This window comes from Gobius niger (assembly GCF_951799975.1).
Source record: "Gobius niger genome assembly, chromosome: 8".
In the NCBI taxonomy this organism is placed as follows: domain Eukaryota; kingdom Metazoa; phylum Chordata; class Actinopteri; order Gobiiformes; family Gobiidae; genus Gobius; species Gobius niger.
In genome coordinates this window covers 19,160,622-19,186,064 of record NC_136859.1, presented here as the reverse complement: position 1 = coordinate 19,186,064, position 25,443 = coordinate 19,160,622, and the positions used below count along the sequence as shown (strand labels likewise).

Here is a 25,443-nt window from a genome sequence, read left to right as displayed (position 1 = left end):
CATCTATAGGCAGAGTTATGACAGGGGGCCACACACATATATTTGATTTATTTGTTGATGCTGTCATTTGCCTTTAACCTCTTAACCTCCGCCTTAAAGGGATATTTCAGGATTAGCTAGCGCATGTCTATGGTAACTAGTAGCCTGCATTAAAAACCTCTTCAAAATCATCAGGTCGTCCTCCAAACGTTGTCATATCTGATTAAAGCTCCTTCCATGTGTAGTATTGCCGGCCGCAGATAAACAAACTACTGTAGATCCGGTTACCTAGCAGATCACTCCGCTGCTGCGTAGCTTACAACCAGGAAGCTTATGCTGCACAAATATAAGTTCTTTTACATGTAAAATGGTTATATTTCAAAAATTATTCAGTCAACACAGACATTTACATCGGTAGTCTGGTGTTGTAAGTGATTTGCCTCAGATGCACTGTGCTTGGGTCAGACTGTTTTTAATGCAGGCTACTAGTTACCATGGACATGCACTAGCCTAGCACTAGCCTAGCACCACTAAACCCTTCAAATATAAGGACTGCATGAAATAAACATAAAATATCCAGATATCCACTGGATAACTCTGGATAACTAGGGAATTTGGCCCAATGACAAAAATCCTGAAATATCCCTTTGCCGAGCACATTTTCTCCAGTTCGGCTTTACCCAGAACTAAAGTCTCCTGCAGCCTTTAGGCCAGTGCCTCATTTGAAAGCTAAGACCCACAAAACTGATCTATATGAATCTGTTTCCTTGCGCTGTTGCCGTTGCACTTTTTTGTTGCTCTTTTGTTACGTTTTTGGCACATTTTTGTCTCTTTTTTTGCGCTTGTTTTTTCATGCTTTGGTCATGTTTTTGTAATTTTTTGTTGTGTTTTAGTCTTTGTTTTCGGATTGTTTTTTTCTTGACCTGTTTCATTTTGTTGCTGTTTTGTGGTTGTTGTTTTTTTTTTATCTTTGTTTTCATCTCGTTTTTGTTGCTATTTTGACGCTTTTTTCAAGAAGCTTTTATTTGGGTATTGCTAAACTGGAGAAGATCTGCTCAGTCAAGGCGGGGGTTAAGAGGTTAAATCTATTTACATGCCTTATCCTACTGGATTACAAATTTCCTTCTTTGACAAAAACTAATAAAAATACAATTATGCTCACTCTTGGACTGAAGAAAGTCAAAGACCTTTCATCCAGAAAATACAGTTCAGAGTTTGTTGTGTGTGTATCCAATTAATAAATATGGATTTGCATATGATTCTGAAAACAAACAACCATAATGTGGAATTCATTCATTCAGTTTGCCATTACTTATGTGGAGCTGTCACTACATTTATTTTCCATACACAGTCTCTTGTTTAAATCCTTTGTTCTGTGCACATGAAACTGCGCAGTGGTTTTCAAAGGCAAAAGAATAACACATAACCCCAGCGTGTTTCCTTTGAGGCCAAACACAAAAGAAAGCAAATGGAGACATTAAGCTGCAGTTTAAAGCAGCACAGGGAAAATTAAAGAAAATCTATGTCCCTTCAAGGAGTTGGGGGGAAAAATCCGAGTAAGCCGAGCCAGTGTCAACACACCTAGAAAGACACATACTGACCCGTGCATGAACTAGAGCTGGAACTTGGCAGGAGGAAATTCACTGTACTAATAATTCATAAGATTTCTTTTTCTGGTGCCAGTGAAGCGACGCATTTCATATTTAGACCTGTGTTGTCCGGCTTTCTACCCGCTACTACCGGCCTCTTCCCCACGCCAACTGGAGCGTGAACGTCCAGTGGGGGGAAAGTTTGAATTGTAAAGCTTATCGCACAAGCTGTATCCACATGGTTGAACCTCTATGTGTTAGAAAGGTATCTATAGGCTTTGCATCGCTTCTTCTTGTGGCTACCACTTACCAAACACACATATAGAACGTAAAAGTGTTCAGCAGCAGCAGCAGCGCAGGCCGGTCAGACCCTTTCCACTGTTACAGCTGGCACCTTTGCTAAAACGACGACTTGTTGTGAAGTGTTTTGAAAGGAGAGACCTACATAAACATATCAATTAGTTGACTTTAAAGTGTTCGCCGGTGGTTTGGGATAATGACACGTTTCTCAAACAAAGCTGGTAAAAGTCATTATTGTTTTGTCACAGCTTTTGACGCATACAAGCTTTCTATTTCAGGTTTGTTTGAGCGAGGGGCATCTGTTTTGTTCACCTAGAATACAAAGCAGCTAATTAAGATGATAATTGGAAGCTCTTGTCAATGTGTAGAATTCAGCAATGGCGTACAACTATTTTCATATTCAGGGTATGATATTTGGTTTACCAACTTTACCAAATCTACACTCAGAGATGTTTGTTCTTCGATGTGAAACATTTCGTATAAAAGTAATTGTCAAAACAGTAGCAGCATACAATAGTGGCAATAGTAAAGCTCTTTTTTGCATCATAATTGTAACAGTATGCAGTCATTTTTGCATTGAGTTAGAGTAAATAAATGTAGTTGATCTTTGTAACAGTTAGTTTGACATCAAAACACGAGGCCTAGTGCTACACTTGACTTGCAGCAGGTCATTTTTCATCCAATCAAGTTAGAGATAGATAAAGAGGGTGTCTCCTTCGGCCCTTGCTTCTCCCCTCCCTCCCTCCTCTGCTCCATTATTCAGTCAACAGACACTTCGGAATCGATCGGGCACAGCAACACGGCCTGCTGGATGAAACATGTCCTCTCTAGGTACACAATGATAAATAAAGCACCACAAGCCGCTGCAGGGTTGAGGGGATGAAATAAAAAAAAAATGGCGCAAAATTAGAAGGGCAAACAAAGGTAGGAAGGGAGGTAAACAGATTTCAAAGGCACTTGTCGAATACAAAGCAGAACCGTGTGGGCGGGACATGAAGGGAGGTATTAGACTAGTTCTCCCACTCACACATTAGATGGTAATGTATTACTACTATATGCATTGCCATGGAGCAGACACCTTCGTAGCACCGGTGCTGTGTCAGGTCTCATTTGAGGATGCCTTTGATGGTGCGGTGGGAATGTGATACAAAATTTATTGTTTCCATGACAGCCCTGATGAAAGCTGATTCGTTTTGTCAGCTATATCTTCAAGAGACCCGGTGCCTGAACAAACAAAGAGATACTAAAGGCTCAATTACATCTCTACATGTGGTCTGCCCCGGGGAGATGTCGGGTGTATTCAAAATGAATAATGCAGCGTTTTGTTAACCTCTGATTGTGTTTGTCCAGGTTCTACTCTGCGCCGTACAGCATCTCCACCAACCGGATGATTGCGCAGACATCAATCTCCCCGTTCATCGCTGCCTCTCCTGTCTCCACATATCAGGTACAAGCTCTGCTAGCTGCAACACAGGACACCATGTACTACCCTTTCCAAGAATTCTCATTGAATTAGTGCTGTACATTATTTAATTCCATTATTTTTGCTGAAATAAAATAGAAATATCACTTCTGAACTTTATTTAACCTCTTAATGTGCTTAGTTTGACAGGTTAGACGACCTGTTTCACCATTGAGTTTAATTAATATTCAATGTTTGGCTAAAAACAAAAATAAATTTCCTTGGTAATGTCTATTATCCCTGTTTCAGTAACACTTTATAATAATGGTACATGATTTCTGAGTTATTAAGATTTTCATGTGCAGTAGTTAGACGTTTAATTCAGGGATGAAGTCATTCATGAACCAACATGTGATCATGTTTGTTCCTGAGAAGTCATGATTTAGTAATGCATGAATGTATCATGAAATCATGCATTAATTCATGTACCAGTATTATAAAGTGTATTGTACATCAGGGCCCACTTAATTTATTTCTTTTGTCCCAGTTATTTCTTTCTATTTGATACACTATACCAACAATGGAGAAAGCTAGAGCAACCTTGCATTTATGTTTCAGGGTTAGGTTTTAGTCTTGTGTGGTTTTCTACAGTGATGCTCCAGTGTTTCTATACATTTAAATGCATCGTATACAAATATAACTGTACAAAGGCCGGGCAGTTATTGAGCCACTTCATATCAAGACCATGTACAGTGAACTCCAAGGAGGCTTGAGCATAGCAATTGAATTATCAGCTTTTCTGTTCAGCTTTATTCTTCCAATCGCAATGATAAAACAGCGGCTTATAGCAGCATGCCTCTCATCGATCTTTCATACTTAGAGCAAATCCTCTTTTTGTTTCTCTCTCCCTTTTTCCCATGTCGCTATATCTGCACTCTCCTATCTCCTTTGGCCACACTCTCTCGCTCTAACTCTTAGTGATGCTTTGGCTCAACTTAGTTCTTGATCCTCAGTTTGTCAAACAGTCGTTAAACAACCGGGGGCACGGTAGCTCAGCGGTTAGCGCCTCCGCTTCACAGCTAGAAGGTCCCGGGTTCGACTCCCACCAGGACGGGGCCTTTCTGTGTGGAGTTTGCATGTTCTCCCCGTGTCTGCGTAGGTTTCCTCCGGGTACTCCGGTTTCCCCTACCACTAAAAACATGCACAATAGGTGAATCCTCCAGCCAGGTGATTCTGACCATCAGCCTGGCTCCACATCATGGAGATGGGTCCCCGGGCGCGGCACTGCCGTCGACCACTGCTCCTTACGGGTTGCCCCAGCGGCATCGAAGGATGGGTTAAATGCAGAGGACAAATTTCCCTACGGGGACAATAAAGTTAACAAACAAACAAACAAACAAACAAACAGTCCGCCCCCGCACGTTTACACAAGTGACGCAGTAAATGAGGAAGACGCATGCAATGACACACTTCAAACAGACCGACATTTACCTCAGACACAGATGACCACAGGTGCAAATGTTGGTCATTTGAAATATTCCTCATTAATGGCAAACGTTATCCAAAGAAAGTTAGTAGAGTACTATATTTCTTCATCTTTTGGCTTATCCTTTTGTTTATCCTGGGTTGCCGCAGCCAACCTGTCTCACAGTGATTTGGCAGGCTTTTATACCAGATGTCCTCCCTGACGCAACCAGACACAAGGTATACTGTGACTGGAGTTGACAATGTAGCTAAATTGTCTTACACATGGGCTCATTGTATTTTGAAAGTAATATTTAGATCAGTGCTCCCTTTGAATATGTCCCATAGCGTTCACATTTGAGTGAAATATGTACTGCTAAACTAATACAAAAACCCCATGCATTTCTGGATTTGTGGATGAAGCTGTCTGTCAGTCAGCTGAACCTGGCTCGTATGTTTAGGACCCTATTAAGATGATATTTTCAGTTGTTTGCAGACAACATTATATTATCTAAATGATTGTATCTTTTGCTAATTACAATCATTCAAATTGCAGTTTCAATTTGTATGCAATTAATCTTGTAGCCTTACGACAGCATGTTTGGATCTGGTTTGAACCAGTGACCCTCTGATAGTGGTTAACATTTGACCTACTGTCCCACTGTTGTTGAACCATGAAGTTATTAAAGTAATAACTTCTAAACTCATTTGTATCTAGCACTGAAAATGACGCTATCAGCTTACACATAGTAAACACAATTAGCTTATGCCTCTTTATGTATTTGACAAAGAGCCTTGGGGGACCTGTTCTGGCTGGCGTTAAAGCAGGCCAATGGGCAGTAGAGGCTGTAGGAGATGAAAGTGGTGATTTGTGTCCAGGACAGGCTTTGATGATGAAACCTCCACTGTGCAGCAGTAATTATTAGAGCCTATTGCTCTCTCTGGTCTCTGTATCCTCTTATAATTACAACATAACACAGTATATAGTGGAACCTTGTAGCTGCTGTAATATTACATAAGAAACACTGCCACAGGCACAGGCTGCTCTGAGATGGACTTGTTAAGCTTCATTTAGCTTATTTTAATGAAAAATGTATATAATAATGTATATATTTACTGATGCATTTGGTAGTTTAACACTTTTTTTTTTGTTTTTAAACGTCTTACCGTAATTAAGTTGCTTTCATTTGATGTCTCTTAATTATAGTGTGACACTCAGAGGACAAGCACAAATTCTCTGCTCTTGTTATTCTGAATAATATCTCATGACATGAAACAAATTGATGCACCAAGTTCAATATTTCCGCTGGCTGCTCAAAGTAAGGTGAAATGATTTCCCCCAAAAGCCTTGCAAAGTTGTCATGTGATTGTCAAACAACACTTTCGTGGTTGTTATCAGTGACAAACAGGGCACTAGCCACAAGATTTGTACTCACTTTGGCATTTGTGAATATTATGTTGAGCGTGATTTCACTTTCAGCATCCACTACTTGTCATTACAAACACAACTTTCTTTCCAGGCCTGACCTCCTAATTCTCTATTGTTCTCATCCATAGGTCCAAAGTACATCTTGGATGCCACATCAACAGTATGTTATGCAACCCACAGTAAGTCATTTCTACATAATATTTACAATACATAATTACAAACATAATTACAATAACATTTGTGGCCATTTATACTTTATTTGTGCTTTCTGTTTACCACTAATTATGACTTTAAAACTCAGCATTGGATTAACACCATTGAAAGAACAGGTGTTCCAATTATAATTGGTTTTGTTTAATTTGGAAAAACATAAGAAGCCACTTTGCATTTGAAAAGTCCAGTGGGTAAAATGGTACCACATATACTGCATGCACAAGTCAAACTCCAGAACATGTAGAGATAAAGCCATAGCTCTGCAGCAAAGTCTCACTGTGCTGAATCAGCCTCTGTATAACCTCCTTAAAGCCACTCTGAAGACCAGCTGCTCGCAATACAATACTTATGAACATGTCGCCTCCTGCTGGAGAAGATAGGAACAGCAGGAGGGCCCAAGAAAAGACAAAAAGTATGACAGTTGTAATGTTTTTGAATTTAGAAAAACAACATTGTACGTTGTAATATGTTATCTGATACAGAACAGAATTTCTATAATAAGCATATATTGGATTACAAATACATAGTGAAAGTTAAAATTTCACAACTTCAAATCCTTATTCTGTAAAGACACTCATTTGATTTGTGTGCTTTTTCTTACTTTTTTGGTGGAACTTGTGCGATTAGAACACTGTGTCCTCCATATACTTTTTGAGGATATCATTTCCAGTTGGCTTCACTTGTGTTCTGAAGATTGTTGAGGATCCCATCAGTGTTTGTGCATTGGACTTCTCCCAACATCTGCAGACACTTTCTACCTGCACGACTCTGTTCTGCTCTATTTCACTTTCTACAGTAAAGAGCCGGCTGCAACGCTCCATCAGCCGTATGTAAGCCTTACATAAGGGCTGTGCTGTGCTGTAAATTATGCCATGTACAGAGCAAAATGACTGGGAGAACGTTTTAGAGGCCTAAAAAGATGAATTACTACAAACACTTTTACAGTTATTTATTTGTGTGTGTGCAGAAAAAAAATCTAGCAAATCACATTTTTGACACTCACAACATTGGTTAACATACTTCATTCTATTGAAGGTTTAAAAACCTGAATCTCTGGTGTTCAGTTTAGGCATGATATTTTTGCAATTGCGAAACACAGAACCAGTGCTTATCAGAGCAATGGTGCATGTTGCTTTGTGTGTCATGAAAATCCATCTAAGACTCCTGCTCAGTTTTGTATTTCTCATTGTTGTTCTCCCATCTGTCTAACTGCCAACTCCTAAAGCATTCTGTTGATGCGTCTGATTCAAACGATGGCTCTGGGAGGGGAGATTATTCCTCTGTAAATGTGCTTTCAAACAAATGTCCCATCTAATTATTTGGCAGGCATCTTGATATAACTTCCTGCATTTTACGTGAGCGGAGAGCAGAGAATAAGCGCTGGGATAAAGTGGATATAAACAAATAAGACTTGCGCGTATATTTGACAGAGCGGGGTCGGCGGAGAGAGAAGCGAACTCATGGAATGGACCGGATTGTAAAGAATAAATCTGGAACAAAAGAGGAAGAAAACAAATCTCGCAAAAGCATGTCAGAGCGGCGTTAGACTGTCTATCCACACAGCAAGAAACGGTTTGGCTACAAAGACGAGCTGTCGTATCTCTTGGGTACAGAGGAGCTTGACAAATGAAGACTGCATCAGGGAGAAGACAGAAGCAGTGGTCGGATTCTGGTGACGCTGGGTTCATCTGCACTGTCTTAACCCGGTGGTAACTTACCTAAATACTTGGCATTCAACATTTAATGTCAGTGTCTTCTTTCTTACTGCAGCCAATCACCTGCCTCATGTACATAAGGTTCCATATCTACATTATGTACCTTATGTACCTAAATTGATATTGGCCTAATGTCTTTCCATCTCAATATTGTAATAAGATGGAGAACACGAGCAGACAAGGTTAAAAGTTTCTGAGGTGTGCAGCAAAGTGTGAAGATAAAATTAATTTTGGTGACACACATTTTGTTCTCATTACTCATTTGTCTTAGCCTGGCTAGCGCCAGCCAAAATGTCACGAGTTCTAAATGATTTGAGCATGCAAAGCAGCATGGGTAATCCCAAGCTTCATTTGTCTTATACAGTATACTGTATGTATTTGAAGAAAGTAGTAGTATTAAGTAAGTCCTTTATTTGTCCCTATACAATTGTGCATCAGATGTTGGGTTAGTCCTGAGCCACCGCAACTCTCCGCGCCACCACTGCAGGCCAACCCTTCCTCTTGTGTAGCTTTCTACGCTTCATCTTCATCTTTGTCTTCCTCCTTCTCCTCTGGCTCTGCCGCCGCTCTTCACCTGAGGGTCACCTGTCCGCCAGAACAATAGTAACGATAGAAGGCTTGTGTGGCTTAGCTGCGAGTCTTGCCCGGAAACCTCCTCGTTTTCCCCTTTTTGTTTCCTGTAGCGCCGCTTGTGATGCCTCCACTGTGGATTTGTAGGTCTCAAATGCCGCTCAAAGACCTTTAGATCATCAGCTAGCCCTCAATACAACTCTCATAATTCAATGCACTTACTTTTCCTTTCTTTATGTGTAATGCCGATAATGCACTGTTATCAAATAAATGGTTTGGCCATCCTCCTCTGTTTTTCTTACCAAACTTAATTTTGAGCAAATGTGAAGTTTTGAAATTGCAAAACGCAACATGAAAGGCACAACAAAGAAGAAATCCTTAGTCTTTAGAACCTTTTGTGCTCAAGCTTAGATTTCCATAATCATACTAACTGCATTTACCCTCTCCCAATCAAGAATAGCGCACCATTTCTGTATTTTAATCTCCGCAAACACACCTCGATGCGCTGTGGAGTGCCTAGAGGACCGGCTCGTTTCCGCGTCTTGGTGAAACGCCCAGATTACTTGAACTCCGCGTCGTTACATCTTAATTAGTGCGAGGATGTCTTTGTGCGTAATTACTCACAAATCCCCCTACAGGAAATGAATGTGCAAGAATGAGAGCGCGGCTTATAGGGGCGGCACGTAATGAGACGAATCGGGATTCCATATCTTCCTGAGTTCAAATTGCTATGTTAAGCCCATGTAGAGAGACAATGGAAGGCTGAGAATGTGGTGGGAGCAGTTTAGTGCACAATATGTGTGCTTCTTCAAGAGATGTTTAATAGTTTATAAGTTTATTTACCATTGCAATGTTACCCACAATTGACAGGGTTCAGATTTCAGAATTCTTTTTGCCATATTTAACTTCCCACTGCTGTAACATATAAAACATAAATCATCAGCACAGTTTCTTGTATGCATGTAATACCTGTTTAGTAAAACGGAAAGCCTCTTACTTACATTGCTCTCCCATGTAATGCTTTTTCTGCTCTAGACGTTGCTTTTTTCTCCATAATCTCGCCTTATTATCGCTAATGCTCTGTTTTGATGCGCCACGCCGCCTGAAGCGTTCTGCTAGTCGGCTTTATACTCCTGCTCTGGAGAAATGACAGCCACAGAAAGGACCGAGATGAAGGTGGAGGAGGAGAGACACAAAGATCCAGTTCAAAGTTGAAGACGATTTTGTTTTTGTCTGTCTCCCGTCCTCTTGGGGATAGAAACTGCCAATCTTGCGTTTATCCACGAACACAAAACACACACACACACACAAGCGGGGCTGGCGCTGCATCGAGTTAAACAATCATCACAAAGAAAATAAATTTAACAATGCAGACACACGCGGAGATAGCAGGTCTTAACACATGTTCCGTCATAAATCAACGTCGCCAATTAGTCAACGCGCTTCCTCCCCCCTCATCTTTTTGTAATGCTGCTTTTTCTGCGCCTGGGATCCCCTGCTGCGAGATTGGAGGCAATGAACACAGGAAAAAAAAATAATGAAATAGAGAATGAGAAATGATTACCCAAAAGAAGGCATTATCGCTGGATGAAATGCAGGGGATACAGTCGGATTTGGTGGGAAATCTACCTTCCTCGGCCAGAGCAGGTGGTTCCGGGGGGATTTTAGATGCAGAGACAGGTAATGTTGGAAGAGAACAGTGGAATCTTTCTTTCTCTCATAATGATATGTAAGAACAATCTCATCTTCAGTTGGAAGTTCAAAACTATTATAGCTTTTTTTTCCTTCTTCTTCTTGTAGTGGGGTAAATGCTTTTTCTTCCATCCAAGCATCAAAGCAGACGAGTGACTAGTGCCTCTGTCTGTTTATGTGTGGCTCTCAAACAAAATACCTCTCAAGTGAACAGCCGCTCCGCCGCTCAGACAAACTGTATGCGCATCCAAGAAAGAAGACTTCAAACTGCCACGACTTTCATCACTTTATGTGTGTTTACTGCGCCGGTGTGTATGTCTCCGGGGCGTGATGGCTGCCAAAGAACTTGCAGTGCTTTCTAAAACACCTAAATTTAATACCTGTGCTCCTTCCGCATCACATCTCAACAGGCAGAAGTGCTGACTGCCGCCTCGACTCGTACAGACAACAGAACTCCCCTGTGTGGCTTATGGGAAGTGTAGTTCAACAGCGCTCTCCAATAACCCCTCTTTTCTCTTACTCGCTGAGAGGAGGGCCCTGTTAAGACCGATAGAGCTGGGGCTGAGATGCGCGGCTGTCTGGAGCTCAGAGAAGCATCAAGGTGTTAGGCCGCGTCAAAGCCCTTCACACTGAAGAGGTTTACTGTAAAAGGATTCTGCTGTATCCAGGAGCAAGCTCTGGCAAGACTGAGATTCTCCTCTGAAAGCACATTGACCCGGCTCTTTTAACTTAGTCCAATGTGCTGCTGCTTATACTGTCATTGCACAGAAAGACACATGCTATCTGGAAGGGCAGGGTTTTGTACAAGTCGACCAACAAAGTGAATACAGTAACTTATGTACAGAAACCGGAGGGTAGCGGGTTCATAGTGTTCTGAAGGATGGAGCACATCATTTAGTTGTGTTTGGGATGATGGCAGCATTTTGCCTATACAGCACAACAATTAATATCTTTAACAAATGAAAACTTAAGGAAGTAAGTAAGTGCTTTATTTGTCATTGTACAGGCGTACAATGAAATAGCTTCAGGTGTTAGTCCTGAGCCGCTGCGACTAAGCCACGCTGCGACTAAGCCACGCCGCCACCGAGCCACACCGCCACTGTGGGTCATCCTGACCCGCATGTACTTCAAGATTCAAGATTTTTTATTTGTCAAACCATGTGAATGGTTTGAAATTATGTTTCTCTCATCCTTGGTTGTGGAGCGGGGGGAGGGGGAAGAGGGGTGGGAGGGAGTTCAGGGAGTTCAGCTTTCCGATGGCCCTGTGGATGAAACTGGGAGGTAGAGGAAACCATAGTCTTCAGTCTCCTCTGATCTTCTGAAACGGTGCACCGCCTCCTGGGTTGTCCCTGTTTCAGAGCTTGGTGTCCTGTACTGGTCAGCCCCACCTACTTCTTCCTCTTCTTACTGCGCAGCTCCCTCCGCTCCACAACAGGCTTTCACCGTCTTCTGGGAAGAGCTTAGCAGTTAATCTGTTTTATTCTCCAATGAACATCCATTAGCCAGTGAACGTCCATTAGCCAGAACAATAGGAGGCATGTGTGGCTTAGCAGTGAGTCTCGCCCGGATACCTGCTCGTTTGTCCATTCCTTGTTTCCTGTAGCCACAATAGTGCAATATCAACACTTCCCAGATGAAAACATTTTCTTTTTTACTTGACCCGCTCTACTGGCAATGCTAATATTATTATCATCACATTATCTTAGCAGACTTCTGGGTACAGCACTATACAGTACAGTAGTGCTTCCCAATCTATTTTCATTGAAGCCCTGCTCGTACGACAGTCAGTCAGCCCCCACCCCCCACTCCAAAACCGCGGCTCCCACAAATGCTTGGAAACATAAAAATAATTGCCTCTAAGCTTTTATTACAGACAAATAAAAAGAGATGTTAGAGCTTTGTGCAGCTGAACTCCTTTCTCAATTGTGTGTTGAGTTTTACCATTCAATTTGCCTCCCCTCCATTGCTTTACTGCGCACTAACAGCACAGCAATAGAATGGAATTAGCCTAAAAGTGAACTACATGATAACAAGACGCGTATCATTAAAATGTACTTTGGTTTATGTGACTGATTATAACCCTCGCCTGTATGTCACCATGTAGTTAGTATTTGTTGGTAATATTTGGTCTACCCTCGTTATTCCTAGTCACCATCCAAGTACAATATGTTATTACTGTTCTTACACGTGAAGTACGACCGAGTCCTTAGCCTTTGTAAACATCGCTGCTTAATATCAGTAACAGTTGTTTTCCCCTCCCTGACAGGGCATAACTGTCTGTGGGTCTTGTTGTTGGACATTATTTTCGTTGTGTCCTCAGGGTGCTGTGATCACTCCGGCAGCAGCCATCGAGCCCAGCCTGTCCCTGCACCCGTCCAGTGTAATGGCTCCGCTCATGCAGCAGATGAACCACTTGTCTCTGGGCACTTCGGGAAATGTGAGTCTGTCTCCTGCTTTCGAGTGACCTTCTTGGATTTTGTCTGACCACTGACTGAAATAAACAAAGCTTAATAAGGATCTGGGTACCGTTCAATTTTAGTTATTTGTTTCACTTAAACGATACCTTTACGTTCCAAATGCTGCATTAATTAAGATCTAAAGCCAAATGATGAGGCATTTGATAAAAAAGAACCTTTGTTTGAGAAATTTGTTTGAGATGTTTTCATCTTTTTTATGATGGCACTGTAGTGTCTGGTAACTTTTTATTGCACTTTGGAACCACAAAATTTACTAAAACACCAGATTTCCACTGATTTTCAAAATTCAAAATTACACTTACACTGCTTGAGTTTAAAGTGTCTGTGAAAATGAAGAAATTCCAACATAAAAGTCTCCCCAAGTCAATGCTCACTTGATACACACATGCACATGAAAATTCACTTAAACTAAAGGAAATGCAATTCTTTGGCTTTACTGTAGCTATAGTAGATTTAATCAGGCTGGTCTAAATCTAAAATAACCCGATTGATTATCATTTAAAAGACCTACTTACTGTAACTATATACTTTTCCACAATATTCAAATTCACTGACAATTATACTGTTCTTCTTCTTCTGCAGTACATGTCTGCTGCAGCCGCTGCTCCTATGCAAGGAACCTACATTCCCCAGTACACTGCAGTGCCTGCCTCTGCCATCACAGTGGAAGTAAGGACACACAAACTCTTGTTTATTGAGCCTATTACACGAGCCAACTGTCTATACAGCAGCCCGTAGTGGTCTTCAGAGGACAAATCTAAAAGCTTTACTGCTGCAGCTTGAAAGCACTTGTGGCACAGCTGTACTACACCTTGGTCTATTAGAGCTATCGTCAGCTGAGCGGATGTCATCCTTTGAGTTGTAACTGATAAACGAATTTCAAGTCCTAGTGTGAAGTTCATGTGTGTATTATTTATCTAGAGAAATTACCAGCTTGAATGTAGATTGCTAAACCACTGAAACATCAGAACATACTGTTTTAAGTCTCATAATGTTTCCAGTTGATTGTTCAATGCTGTTGTAAAGTTACTTGTATAAAAACATTTATTATTTGGCCACTCTTTGTTTAACTGCACAGTAATGTCTTGGAAACAGATTGGAAATAGCATTGCGTAGTGTATTATTACTGTCTTACAAAAGAAAATACTAACTCGTGATTTACCGTGTCTTGGAAACATGGTTGTCTCTAAGCAGGAATGACACTAGGACATGTGTCATTCAATTAAATTGACATGTTTCGCTACCGTGCTTTAGAGCAGGGGTCTTCAACAGGCGGCCCACAGGCCAAATCCGGCCCGCAAGATGATTCAATATGGCCCCTGACTTGTAGAGCACAAATTCCTGAGTGTGACAAATCTCTAGCCCATTCCTGCGCAGTTATGCATTTTTGAAGAAATAACCAGAATGCTCACTCTCTCCACTAGGAGGCAGCTTAAAGAAAGAAAGGAAAGCATTCCAAACGTGTCCAGCAGAGGGCACTGACATAAGAAGAGATCAGGATATAAACAAAACATTATAATCACGTGGTGGTAAATGAACAGTCTGCCCCTGGGCAGCTGTGGCTACAATATTAGCTTACCACCACCAAGTGCTGAGTGAATGAATAATGACTACAGTGTAGCAGAGACTTGTTAAGTGCAATACAAGTGTAAGGCGAGGTTACAGTCCTGTCAGGCTGATTATTAGTCAGTTATTGAAAAAAGCTTCCTCAATAGTATTTTCCCAATCAAAACATATTTTACTGGAGCTTTTGTTTATGGACCCCGGCAATACACTCCCGATATATTTTGGCCCCCAGCGAAATTTACATGGAAATCCCTGCTTTAGAGCATTGTCATGTGATACCAATTATTCTTATCTCTCAGCATATTTGTATCATTAGAACATACTGCCTAATATGACTATACCATTTTGTCACAATTAAATAATCAAATCTATCTAAATGAGTCATTTTAATTTTGTTATACGGTGATTTAAGAAGAATTTAGTCTTCTGCTGGCTTGAACGGACTATATTTCAAAAGTCTCCTCACTTGCTTGCATAAAAGGATTCCTCCTGTTGAGTCTGGCCATCTGAATAGTCCTTTTGTTTTTTGCTGCAGGGCGTGGTGACGGAGGCCTCTCCCCAGACAGCTCCCTCTTCGCAGAACGCCAGCGGACAGCAGCCTTTATCAGTGGAGAGCACAGGGGACCACACCACAGCCTATTCTTACCAGCAGTCTAAGTGCGTATAGACTTACAGAAACACTACACCCACGGTGACGCTTCCTGCTAAAGAGATGGGAATCAGATGGGATACATCATACATTTGAACACTACACAAAGTGGAGGTCAATAGGGGTCACACATGCTAACAATCTCTATACAAATACACCACACACGTTTGAGAACAAGAGGAAGATTGAGCCTCACCACGAGCACCATGGCCTCTAGGGGGCAGTGCTGTCACTAATGTTTGTCCTGAAATGACTGATTCACCAATATATGTCCTGAAATTAGTCAACATACGTAGCTGACACTGTTTGTCATGCGATACTCTTTTTCTCTGCTATGCTGCCATTAGATCACCTTGAGAGTGGGATATTTTAAAGTCGTGCTGTCTCTTTTGTCTCCCGGCAAAGGTGAAGCTGGTGAGCCTCGTTGCTGCATTGCCCTCAGAAGGACTGCACTGCACTGGTGACCGGGAAAATCAAAAATGACACATGGACAATAAAACAGTGGCTTGGACAACAATGCGAGGAGAATGCTTCCACTGTGCACAAACAAAAGACAAAAAAAAAATAATGAAGAAAAAAAAAGTTTCTTATATGAAGATGAATGAGGGAAAATAAACTATTTGCTGAACTGTGGGACAATGAACGGTTGCACAGCGCGCAACTTTTATCATTTCTCTCCAAGAGACTGGATTTTGCCTCTACGAGAAGACAACTTGATCTGTACAGAAAAAAGAACATTTGAATGTCCAGGTAGATTTTCAAGACTTTTTTATTCAATTCAAGAAAAAAAAATGGAAAGGAAACATAGGCAGCAGTCTAGAAAAACAAAGGTCGTCTTCCTTTCATATGAAGCTGCATCATTGTTTTTATGATTTGAGTAGTTTTTTAGAATATCAATGTTTTGGTAAATCTTTATTGCCTTAATTTTCTGAAATGCTGGGAATAACAAGTTTCCCTTTTTGTGTTTGACAAAAAAAAAGTATGAATGATTCAAAAGCAGCGAAAAAGCTGACTGTACAGGCAAAAAGGATGTGTTTGTTAGGAGGACTTTTAAAATTCAAGTAAACTTTTGGGGGAAGAGTGCTTCTTCCTTGCAACTTCATGGACATTTGTTATTTCCCATGCCATTTGTGCTTGTTTTTGTCATCCTTTGCTTGCTGTACCTTGAAAACGTTTTTTTTTTTTTGCTTTGCCTGCATCTTGTGTGAAAAGCATTTCTCAGTAAAAGACGGAAGAAGAAGAAAAGAAAAAAAAAACAGCTAGGATTTTTCAATGTGCAAAAAAGCAATAGTTCTAGTAGAAGCTGATCCAGCGCAGCATACAGGTGGCATATTTTATACCAAAGATGAAGAAGCTAGACATTGCAGAGCTCTTCTTTATTTGCTCTTTTTTCCACTTGTTTTTGTGTTTTCTGTTGTGGGAGATATCTAGGGACATGCAGTAGGTCTTAATGTACAATTGCCTCAAGATGTTATGTCATGCAATCAGATGTAAGCTGGTTTTGTCTGAAAATGTTAGTAAAAAAAAAACACACTTCTCTAAAGGAACATTGGTGTCTAGCAGCCAAATCACAAGCTTAACAGACTGACTTAAAAGCTGTTTCTAATAATGACAAACTTAACTGAATTATGTCATGTGAGTTCATGTTGTGTTGCTTGAGGCTGCTGTGCGGACCAACATAAGCCATTTGAAAAATGAGCAGGGATCTCTCTGCAAATCAAAAAGGGCATTTTTGTTCAAATCATTTCAACCAATCACAAAGGCGTTTACTTTTATTTCAATGTACTTCTGTGTAAGCTGCTAAAACAACTTTTTGGTGTTGGGGGTGAGTGTGTAGTTTGGGGCCGTTTTTTTATTTTTTATTATGTGGATTATATGATTTTCAAAAAATGTGCATAGGTTTCTCTACCGTGCCCCATCTACTCATCACACACCATGAACAGGAAGCTAAAGGATATAGAGGAGCTAAAACTATCATTCAACCAAATGGGACATCTATTGGAAAATAAGTTATTGAAAGCTGGGAGTGAAGTAGAGAGGAAACGTGAGTATTATTTATGAGATTTGTACAGGTGTGTAAAAGAAGATGCAACAGGAATATCTTTGATGATGCTATTTTTTTATTTGCTCGGTCACATGCCTCCCATGTCTTTCAAGTTGTGATTTTGAGAGTGTCTGTAGAATCAGTGGATATTGCTGTAGTTTGAAATGTCTATTTTGTTTCTTTTTTGTTTTCTTTTTAGACAAATCTTTCAATAAAAATGTTTTAAACATCTGGCATTCATTGATTTGAGACGCTACAGTTATATTGTATGTCCACTAGGTGACACTATTGTCCAGTATTATTTTAGAAAAAAGTGTCATCTGTATAGAATGGTCAATTTTTTACTTTATTTTTTCTGCAGAAAGTCGTACATACATACAAATTGCTACTATTCGTCACACCACTGGGAATGTATGATAGCATTCACTCTGTACAGCAAGTTCTGAATCTTGTTCCTTGTTTTGTAACATTACACAGATGAACATACAGTACTCATGCAGATGGTATGAATATAGGAGAAAACACGACCCGTAATTACAGTATTTTCTAAAGTTATTTGTAATGACATTTATTACCTTTGTGTTTAAGTGTTGTTATGTATTATTGAATATATTTGCTTAATTAAGAATAGGAATGTTCAAGCAATAATCCAACAAGATCAAGACGCGATGAGACATAAAACAGAAGAAGAATTAGGTTTTGCCAATAGTCAGAGAATAATTGCGGTGCCTATCTGAACTTCATACAAGCTTTTGACGATTAAAAGAAATGTATCTCCATAATTGTTCACAAACAGACAAACACTCTCTCCTAAGTTCACATATGCGCATTCACTCGTCCAGAGAAAAGAAGTCAAAGGAGGGTTTGTCTCTAAAGCACTATTCAATAAGTGCAACATCCTGTAAACAGCTTCATCTCACTTTGTTACCTGCAATGCCAACTTAATACAAAAGATCCCTTCAAATAAACATCCCTGAGGTACAAAAGTGAAAAGTTTTATGTCCCCAACATGCCCGTGCAGTATTCAAGCCTTTTGATAGCTCTCATTCATTACGCTCTTCTTCCTGAGAGCTCAGTAGCAGGTGCGCACACAGAAGATGAACACGATCACGAAGGTTATAATGGTAAGTGCAGAGAATAAAAATATAAGTCCAGCGAACAGTGGGTCCGTCATGGGGTAGTTTTGCGTCGCCTCAGACGGGATCATGTTGGAAAGACTCAGCATGAAGCCTAAACTCCACCCAATGTTTGTATCCTTCACCTGTGGGGGGTAAAAATACACAATTTCAGTTCAGTTTTTAGTTTCAGAAACTTTCTTGGAATAAATTGAACTAAAACGTTTGGTGTAATACTATGTCCAGGGCCCCCCTCAGTGAAGTAATCGGATATTATGGGACTTCACTACTCACTACTCATCTATATCTTGTGGCTGCGGGTGGATGTTAGAAGTTTGAATTCACATTTGGAAGTCAATTTGGTAAAATTGTATGTTAATGCGATGGTGTCTCTTTATGTTGTATGTAAAAAAAAAAAAAAGGGGCCTATGCATGCGTATTTCATGTGATATAGCTTTATAAGAATAATCAACAACTTGTATCTATCCCAAATCAGGCAAGGTCGGAAATTACACACTTACATACTGATGTAAGGTAAGGTACTGTACATAACAAATATTCTCTGTTTTACCACCTGTGCAGATAAAACGGTTGCAGCTCGAGGGGAAAGAATGATTTGATGCAGTAAAGAATGCAGTACACTGTGTGTAGGGCCTATCAATCACCAAGGACACGGCATAAACACTTAGGCTTCTGTTGCTAGATTTTGGAAAATAGATTATTGCCGACTGTAGTTGAACAATCCAACCTTGTTTGACGCTAAATATTGTGTGATTTAGTAACAGCCTCTGCCGTTTGTCACTAGAGAGTTATCTTCATGAGTCATGAGTGTGAGACGAGGGGTTTACCCCAGGCTGAGGGAACTCCTTTGTCAGATCTACTCCTTATCCTCGGGGTGTTCTACTGCAGCACTGGGAGTCTATAGCGTGCAGACAGTTACTATGAGTAAGGGTGGTCCCATTCCCATTGTGTGTGCTAAATATGCAACTGTGAATGCCATGGAGAGATCAACAAACTATCAGCTACAAATGGACACTTTGTTTGATGTACGACATGAGGAATGAATTCGTACTTTTGTATGATTGAAGATGATTTTCCACATTAATGTCAGATACAACTCCTACTAAATCTTATTGTGTTTCAGATGTGGATTTCGTGTCAACTTGCTTATTGCATATCAGCTTGGCACGCTGGCACAGGTTTTAGCGTGCGTGCTTCACAAGTAGGTCCTGGGTTTGATCCCCGGGGCTGACACGGCCTTTCTGTGTCAGCCAGACACAGAAAGGCTGTGTAGAGGAAATGCCTGCGTCCATTTCCTCTAGATACACCAGTTTCCCCTACCACTAAAAACATGTACAATAGTCCAGGATTAATTATGTCTGTGTGAGTGAATCAATGGACCAACAGATGTGTGCCTCTGTTGGTCTGTCCTAAGGGGCAGCCGTGGCTACATACTGTATATAGCTTAACATCTCCATGTGTGGAGTGAATGTAAAACTGTCCCATGTAAAAACAAATAAATGGATTCTTTCCTTTTTTACCATCTGAAAAACATTGCTCAGACCAGAGGCATAGTGTTGAAACCAGACTTTGAGAGACTTATCCATGCAGAGCAGGATAGACTACTGTAACGGCCTGCTCACTGTTAGACAGCTGCAGAACATCCAGAACACTGCAGCTTGAGTCCTGACAAGAACCAGGAAATACGACCATATTAGTCCAGTGCTCTGGTCTCTGCACTGGCTTCCTGTCCCTCAGAGAATAGAATTTAAAACAGCTCTGCTTGTGTACAATTCTTTTCATGGTTTAGCACCAAAGTACATCTCTGACATGTTACAGCCGTATGAACCATCTCGAATTTCAGGGAGGGGTCTCCTGGTGGTCCCGAGAGTAAGGACTAAACATACTGAGGCTAAAGCTAAAGTCTGAAAAGTCTTCATGAGGATGTGAGACACATCTCAACTCTGACAATGTTCATATCCAGGCTGAAAACAGTTATGACAACTGAAAGTATTTTATCTGCACTCTTGCTTTTTACTGTAATTAATACATTTTTATGTTGATGTTTTATGGATTGATTTGATCTGCTTTCTTCTATGCAACTGTTCTTTTATGCAACTGTGAAGCACTTTGAATTGCATTGTGTATGAATTGCGCTCTACGAATAAACTTGCCTTGCCTTTGACCCAGCACTACTTGTAATACTATTAAAAGTGAACAATAAAAACAATATATATGCAATGTGCTCTTACCAAGCATCTTTGATAAAGCTACTTTTATGTGTGAAGAGAAGACTTACCTTTTCTTCAAAGTGTATGTCACGCCAAGTGCTTTTGTCAAACTTGTATCCTTCTGCCAGTATGGAATACATATAATGGCCTGCGGTGCAGTAAGTCTTGAGAAATTTGTCAGAGATCCACGTCTTTTCCTTCTTCAGCTGTAAGAGAAAGGAAAACCAACCAAGGGACATAAGCATCTACTGTGCGTGAAGCAATTTTTGTTAACAACAATTTTGGTGCTAGAGAAGGCAGCATTGTTTTCACAGATAAAGTGATCTTTGCTCTGACGTTGATTGCATTTTTGTAAACTGTGTTCCATGCAGCAATAACCATCTCTGGATAGGTCTATGCTGAATTTCTAAATCCTCTTACTAACCTACCTGTGCCCAGGATGTGTTGCAGAATGTATTTATTGCAGCACTGAAGGTGTCAAGATCTTTGTTATCACCAATAGCTCTGGCTGTAAAGAAGAATCCAGCATAGGCCTGCGAGGAAAAGACAAAAATCAGTGACCCTAAGGGCGTATTTGTCTGTATGTGTGACTTTGATTCTTTACCATAAATTCTCCAACAACAGCTGGCTGCTCCACTCCATTGAAAGAGCAAAGGTCTGCATTACATGTGTCAAAGTCAAATATCATCCTGACAACCTCCTTACACTCGTCAGAATCTCCTGTTCCCATCATGAAAAACTCCTGGCCCAGGGTGTACTCCTTTGGCATCTGTATGCATGGTGTGCCATATATGTCTGTTGCTTTCAAAGTTAAATTGAAACCCTTTGGAAAGCAAGGGTTTCGGATGAGATTCAGGCTGGACGAGCGCTAAAATAGAAGAAAACAGAATTAGTCTGCCTGCCTGTCTGTCTCAGCTGAAAGTAGCTCAGAGGTTTTGAGTTCTAGTTTTGTTTAGGGACAAGAAATTAACATTCTGATCTGATCATCACTCAAGCCATTGGATAATTTTGTCAAGCACAGCATGCTGTTTTCAACTATTAATGGCAAGTAAATTGATATATCGTCTGCAAAACAATGAAACTATACAATTAAATTTGTTAACTTTAAGCCAAGGACAGCAAAGAGGATTGGGCCTAGGATAGATCCTTGAGGGATACCATAACCTAGAAGGACACAGTGGAGGAATACTATCCTAGATGTGCAGAAAAGTTTCTTTCTGTGAGGTACAAACGGAATCACTGGAGGCTGTACCTTAGATGCCCACCCATGTCTACAGACACAATAGAAGAGTGGCGTGACTGACTGTGTCAAATGCAGCTGTGAGTTCTAAGGGGGCTAATACTACAGACTTACGGAATAAATAGCAAAAAACAAGTCATGAAAAACTTTTAAAAGAGCGGTCTCAGCGCTGTGCTGTGACTTGAAGCCAGACTGAAATTCCCCAATGCCACAACCAAGGAATGACTGAAGTTGATTATGAAAAATACTTTATTTGAAACCAAAATGTGAGTTTTGAAATACATTTCAAATTAGATAGTTTGAAATTCAACTCAGGTAAATTTAACAGAATATTAAGAGTAAGAAGAAACTAGGGTTTATGTCTATTATTCAGAACAAAATTACAAACATTGTCACTTTTTGCGCATCATTTAACTGCTTTCTTGATTGTTGGTATCCTCAACAATTGTAGAGTGACATACAGATGGTCTTTCATCCATTCTTTCAGCGCATCTGAGTTAAGCAATGTTTTTATTTAGCCATGGCTCTGTGGGATAATTCATACGCATCAACGAAAAGGGAGCTATTGAGTCCAATATAATGGTACAAGTCGCATAGAATGGTAAATGGTAAATTAACTCAACATATATAGCGCTTTTCTACTTTTATCAGACCATAGAAACGTGAAAACAACTCGTCCTGACACCTGTAGTCCTGAGTGAACAGCTCAAAAGCCACAGACCACAGAGACTTCTGCTTCTTTCACATTATTTAGAGTGAAATGTGCAGTGCATGCAACACAACCATCCAACATGTGTTTGTTACATTCAAATGCCCACAGACAATCAATTTGGCAGTAAATGATCAGTTACATAGGCTACTTCCGTTTGTCCATGAATTTACTTAATGCACTGACATAGACTAGACAGTGACTTCTAGAGTGACGGACAATTTACAATTATTTTATTATTTATGAGTAAATTGTTACATTAAGGCCTAGCCTATGGACCCTAGACATTAACTGTGCGATCAATACTCTTAAAAACATAATGCATTCTTCACTCGATTGTGTTGCTTGTTCACAGCACAGGATGGATATTGTTTACTTATCATTTCTCAATTAGGCATTAATGGATTTTGGCTCTGCCTGAGTGGGCTGTGTGTATCTTAAGGGAGCCATGTCCTGCTGTATTGTTATTTGGTTAGAGTTACCTGGACTATTTTATCGAGAACTTTCTTCTCAGCTTCATTTTTGCCGTAGCAGAGGAAGCTGTGCGTGTACACGTTGTATGGGTAGCCGTACAGTTTAATGCGCAGGTAATCCTCCCCTGTCAAGTTGTCCGGTACTGCGAAGGCAATCTGTGTCGATGCGCCGCCCAAATCCATCGATCCCACTGTTTTTCCTCCTTCTGGTCTCACGTATTTGTTCCACAGATTTCTCTAGAAAAATATAAATTAGTGTGAATTAATGTGAAGTTTCAAGCAGTGCTAACTGCTGTTTATAAGCACTTTTCACATCTTTAACGTAGCAATACTATCACGGCAATGAAAACAACAACTACCGTACTAGTCTAGTCCACATTTTAATGAAAACAAACACATTTATAATTAGGCCAGATTAGAACATCTTTTTCAAAAAGGCCTGCTTTTACAATACACTTAAGGAAGAAAATAAATATTACTCCACACTACTTGGGAAAATAAAGATCATGAAGTAAAGTAATTACATGCAAGAAGAAGAATGCAAATAGCCTATCGAAGAAGCAAAGAACCATGCTGTGATTCACATTTACATTTGCTGTATTTTCCGGACTATAAGTCCCACTTTTTTCCCTAGTTTGGCTGGGGGTGCAATTTATACTCCGGTGCGACTCATATATTAAAATATATAATTTCACATGTTGCCGCTAGAGGGCGCTCTAGGCTTGTGTACCAGTATCTACTAAGACTGAACACATATTCTGCAGATTACAAACGGCAAGTAGTGAAATATACAGCCGAAAATGGTAATGGAGCAGCAGAAAGAAAGTTTGGAGGGGCGAAAAACTTGTGAGGGACTGGCGAAAAGCAGAGGTTTCTCTTACTGCAATGGGCCAAAAGCTCGATGGCCACAGCAGGTGGAACAAGTTTGCAAATGGGAGCTTGAACAACGTGCTGCCGGGAGAGGCTTGTAAACGGGGCATCCGGGTGGCTGCTGCAGCTTATCCTCCGGAGCGACTTATACAGTACTTTCATATGACAAACTACTGACAAAATAACTGTTTGGTGTGAACGGACTTTGCGAGTGTGGATATTATGTCCTATGTACTTACCTCGATAAAGTTGTCCTTGATGTAGTTGACGGTGATCCATCCATACAGGCCTTCTTCCTGTCCACTGATGATGGAGGCGTTTTGGAAGTTAAAAGGCTGGTCATTCAGGAACTGTCTAAGACTCTTCATGATTTCATTGGCTCTGGTTTGATTCTTTGCCCTTAAAACAAACAACTTGTTTAAGATACTTATGCACCACAGCTGTCTATTTGTTAAGGCTGTTTAAAGATATACTCTAGCAGTCGCATTCCGGCTGTAGCTCCCAGAAACAGAGGGGTCCTTTTCTGCTTTTCTGCAGGAATGGCTCCTCTGATTTCATCTAAACAGTCCGTAAAAGCACTATATGTTTCGTCATCCTTCCATGGGTCAACCTTCATTTCAGAGATGCCTTCCCCTGTGAGCACATGTGTGACATCAAACCTCGCTGCACTCCATGATGCGAGTACAAGTAGTTAGGTTTTAGGAGCTAGAATGCATTTAGCATCACTTACCCGCCACTCTGCAGTTCTTAATCTGTTTTACAATCCCTGTCTCATTCTCTTTTTCTCCGGGCCACATATACAGGTAAATATTTGAGCGAGATGAGCCTGCATCTATCACTATGCCAAACTACAACAGAGACAAAGAGACAGAGTTATCCAGCCAGGAATGATGACATAAACACTTCAGGGGCACCATCTAATTTTTTATACCCATTGTCTCAACAGGTAATTTGTGCGTTATTTAAATCATTGAATCATTCTGAATATTTGCGTTAAATAATTAAAGTTCACCTCATCGCTGTATGAGATGAAGCTCCTCTTGTCCTGGATGACTGCGACAGCGATCAGAGCTGCTATGCTGCCCAAGAGGATCAGCAGCACCAGGGCGATGCGGCACTTGTATCCAGTTGGCTCTTTGGAGGCCATTTCTTGTGAAAGAATAATGAGGAAAATGCATCACTTTTCTCTAAACGCGTTTTAGAAAAATACCTGGGGAAAGTAATGCAGCAATACACAAAATTATCTGTAAACTAAAAAGAAAAAAAGAACGTTTTTTTGTGGCTAGCAGATCATTCTCATCATCAGGAGACAAAATATTGACAATTTTGAGGGTCACATCTTGCTTTTCCAATATCTGTGTAAATTTCACTTTTACAGCTCTATTATTTAGTTGTAGAGGGACGTTGTATAGAATGTAGCCTAAATGTTATGATGCTATTCTATATTATACGATATGGTATACTGCTGCAGTGTTCCTTCTTCAAATAACTGAATATGAAGATAAAAATAATTTGGGTTTACTGCCAACAGATTAAAATTGCATTTAAAGTTTTTCCACGTTTTAACAGTGTTTGTATTGCATTTACAAAGACTTTCTGACTAAGAGGCCCTTCTGTAAGCAAATGGAATCCAAGTACACACAAATCATGAAAAACACCCGCCGAAAACTGACAAATAAACAAATATCCCTGACCCTGAAAGTTCCTGTTTCCTGG

The 25,443-nt window shown here is 40.4% G+C and overlaps 2 protein-coding genes across 2 annotated transcripts in view; one reads left to right on the top strand and one right to left on the bottom strand.

Annotated features, from left to right (window-relative positions):
• Positions 1 to 17,265, top strand: part of LOC306967224 (RNA-binding motif, single-stranded-interacting protein 3-like) — a 130,312-nt gene extending 113,047 nt beyond the window's left edge. Inside the window, exons 9-14 of the mRNA XM_079562154.1 lie at positions 3,219 to 3,315; positions 6,292 to 6,342; positions 12,674 to 12,790; positions 13,413 to 13,499; positions 14,932 to 15,053; positions 15,451 to 17,265. Coding sequence (XP_079418280.1) covers positions 3,219 to 3,315; positions 6,292 to 6,342; positions 12,674 to 12,790; positions 13,413 to 13,499; positions 14,932 to 15,053; positions 15,451 to 15,454 — 478 coding nt within the window. The 3' untranslated portion in view covers positions 15,455 to 17,265. The remainder of the gene's footprint in view (positions 1 to 3,218; positions 3,316 to 6,291; positions 6,343 to 12,673; positions 12,791 to 13,412; positions 13,500 to 14,931; positions 15,054 to 15,450) is intronic.
• A 405-nt stretch (positions 17,266 to 17,670) lies between these two features.
• entpd3 (ectonucleoside triphosphate diphosphohydrolase 3) lies at positions 17,671 to 24,874 on the bottom strand (the record flags this gene model as incomplete). The annotated part of the gene is made up of 9 exons (XM_079561734.1): positions 17,671 to 18,350; positions 20,504 to 20,641; positions 20,864 to 20,968; positions 21,040 to 21,303; positions 22,867 to 23,094; positions 23,967 to 24,126; positions 24,201 to 24,360; positions 24,458 to 24,575; positions 24,740 to 24,874. The coding sequence occupies 9 exons, from the start codon at positions 24,872 to 24,874 to the stop codon at positions 18,162 to 18,164; spliced, it is 1,497 nt and encodes a 498-aa protein (XP_079417860.1). The 3' UTR covers positions 17,671 to 18,161.
• Between the last annotated feature and the right edge of the window lie 569 nt (positions 24,875 to 25,443).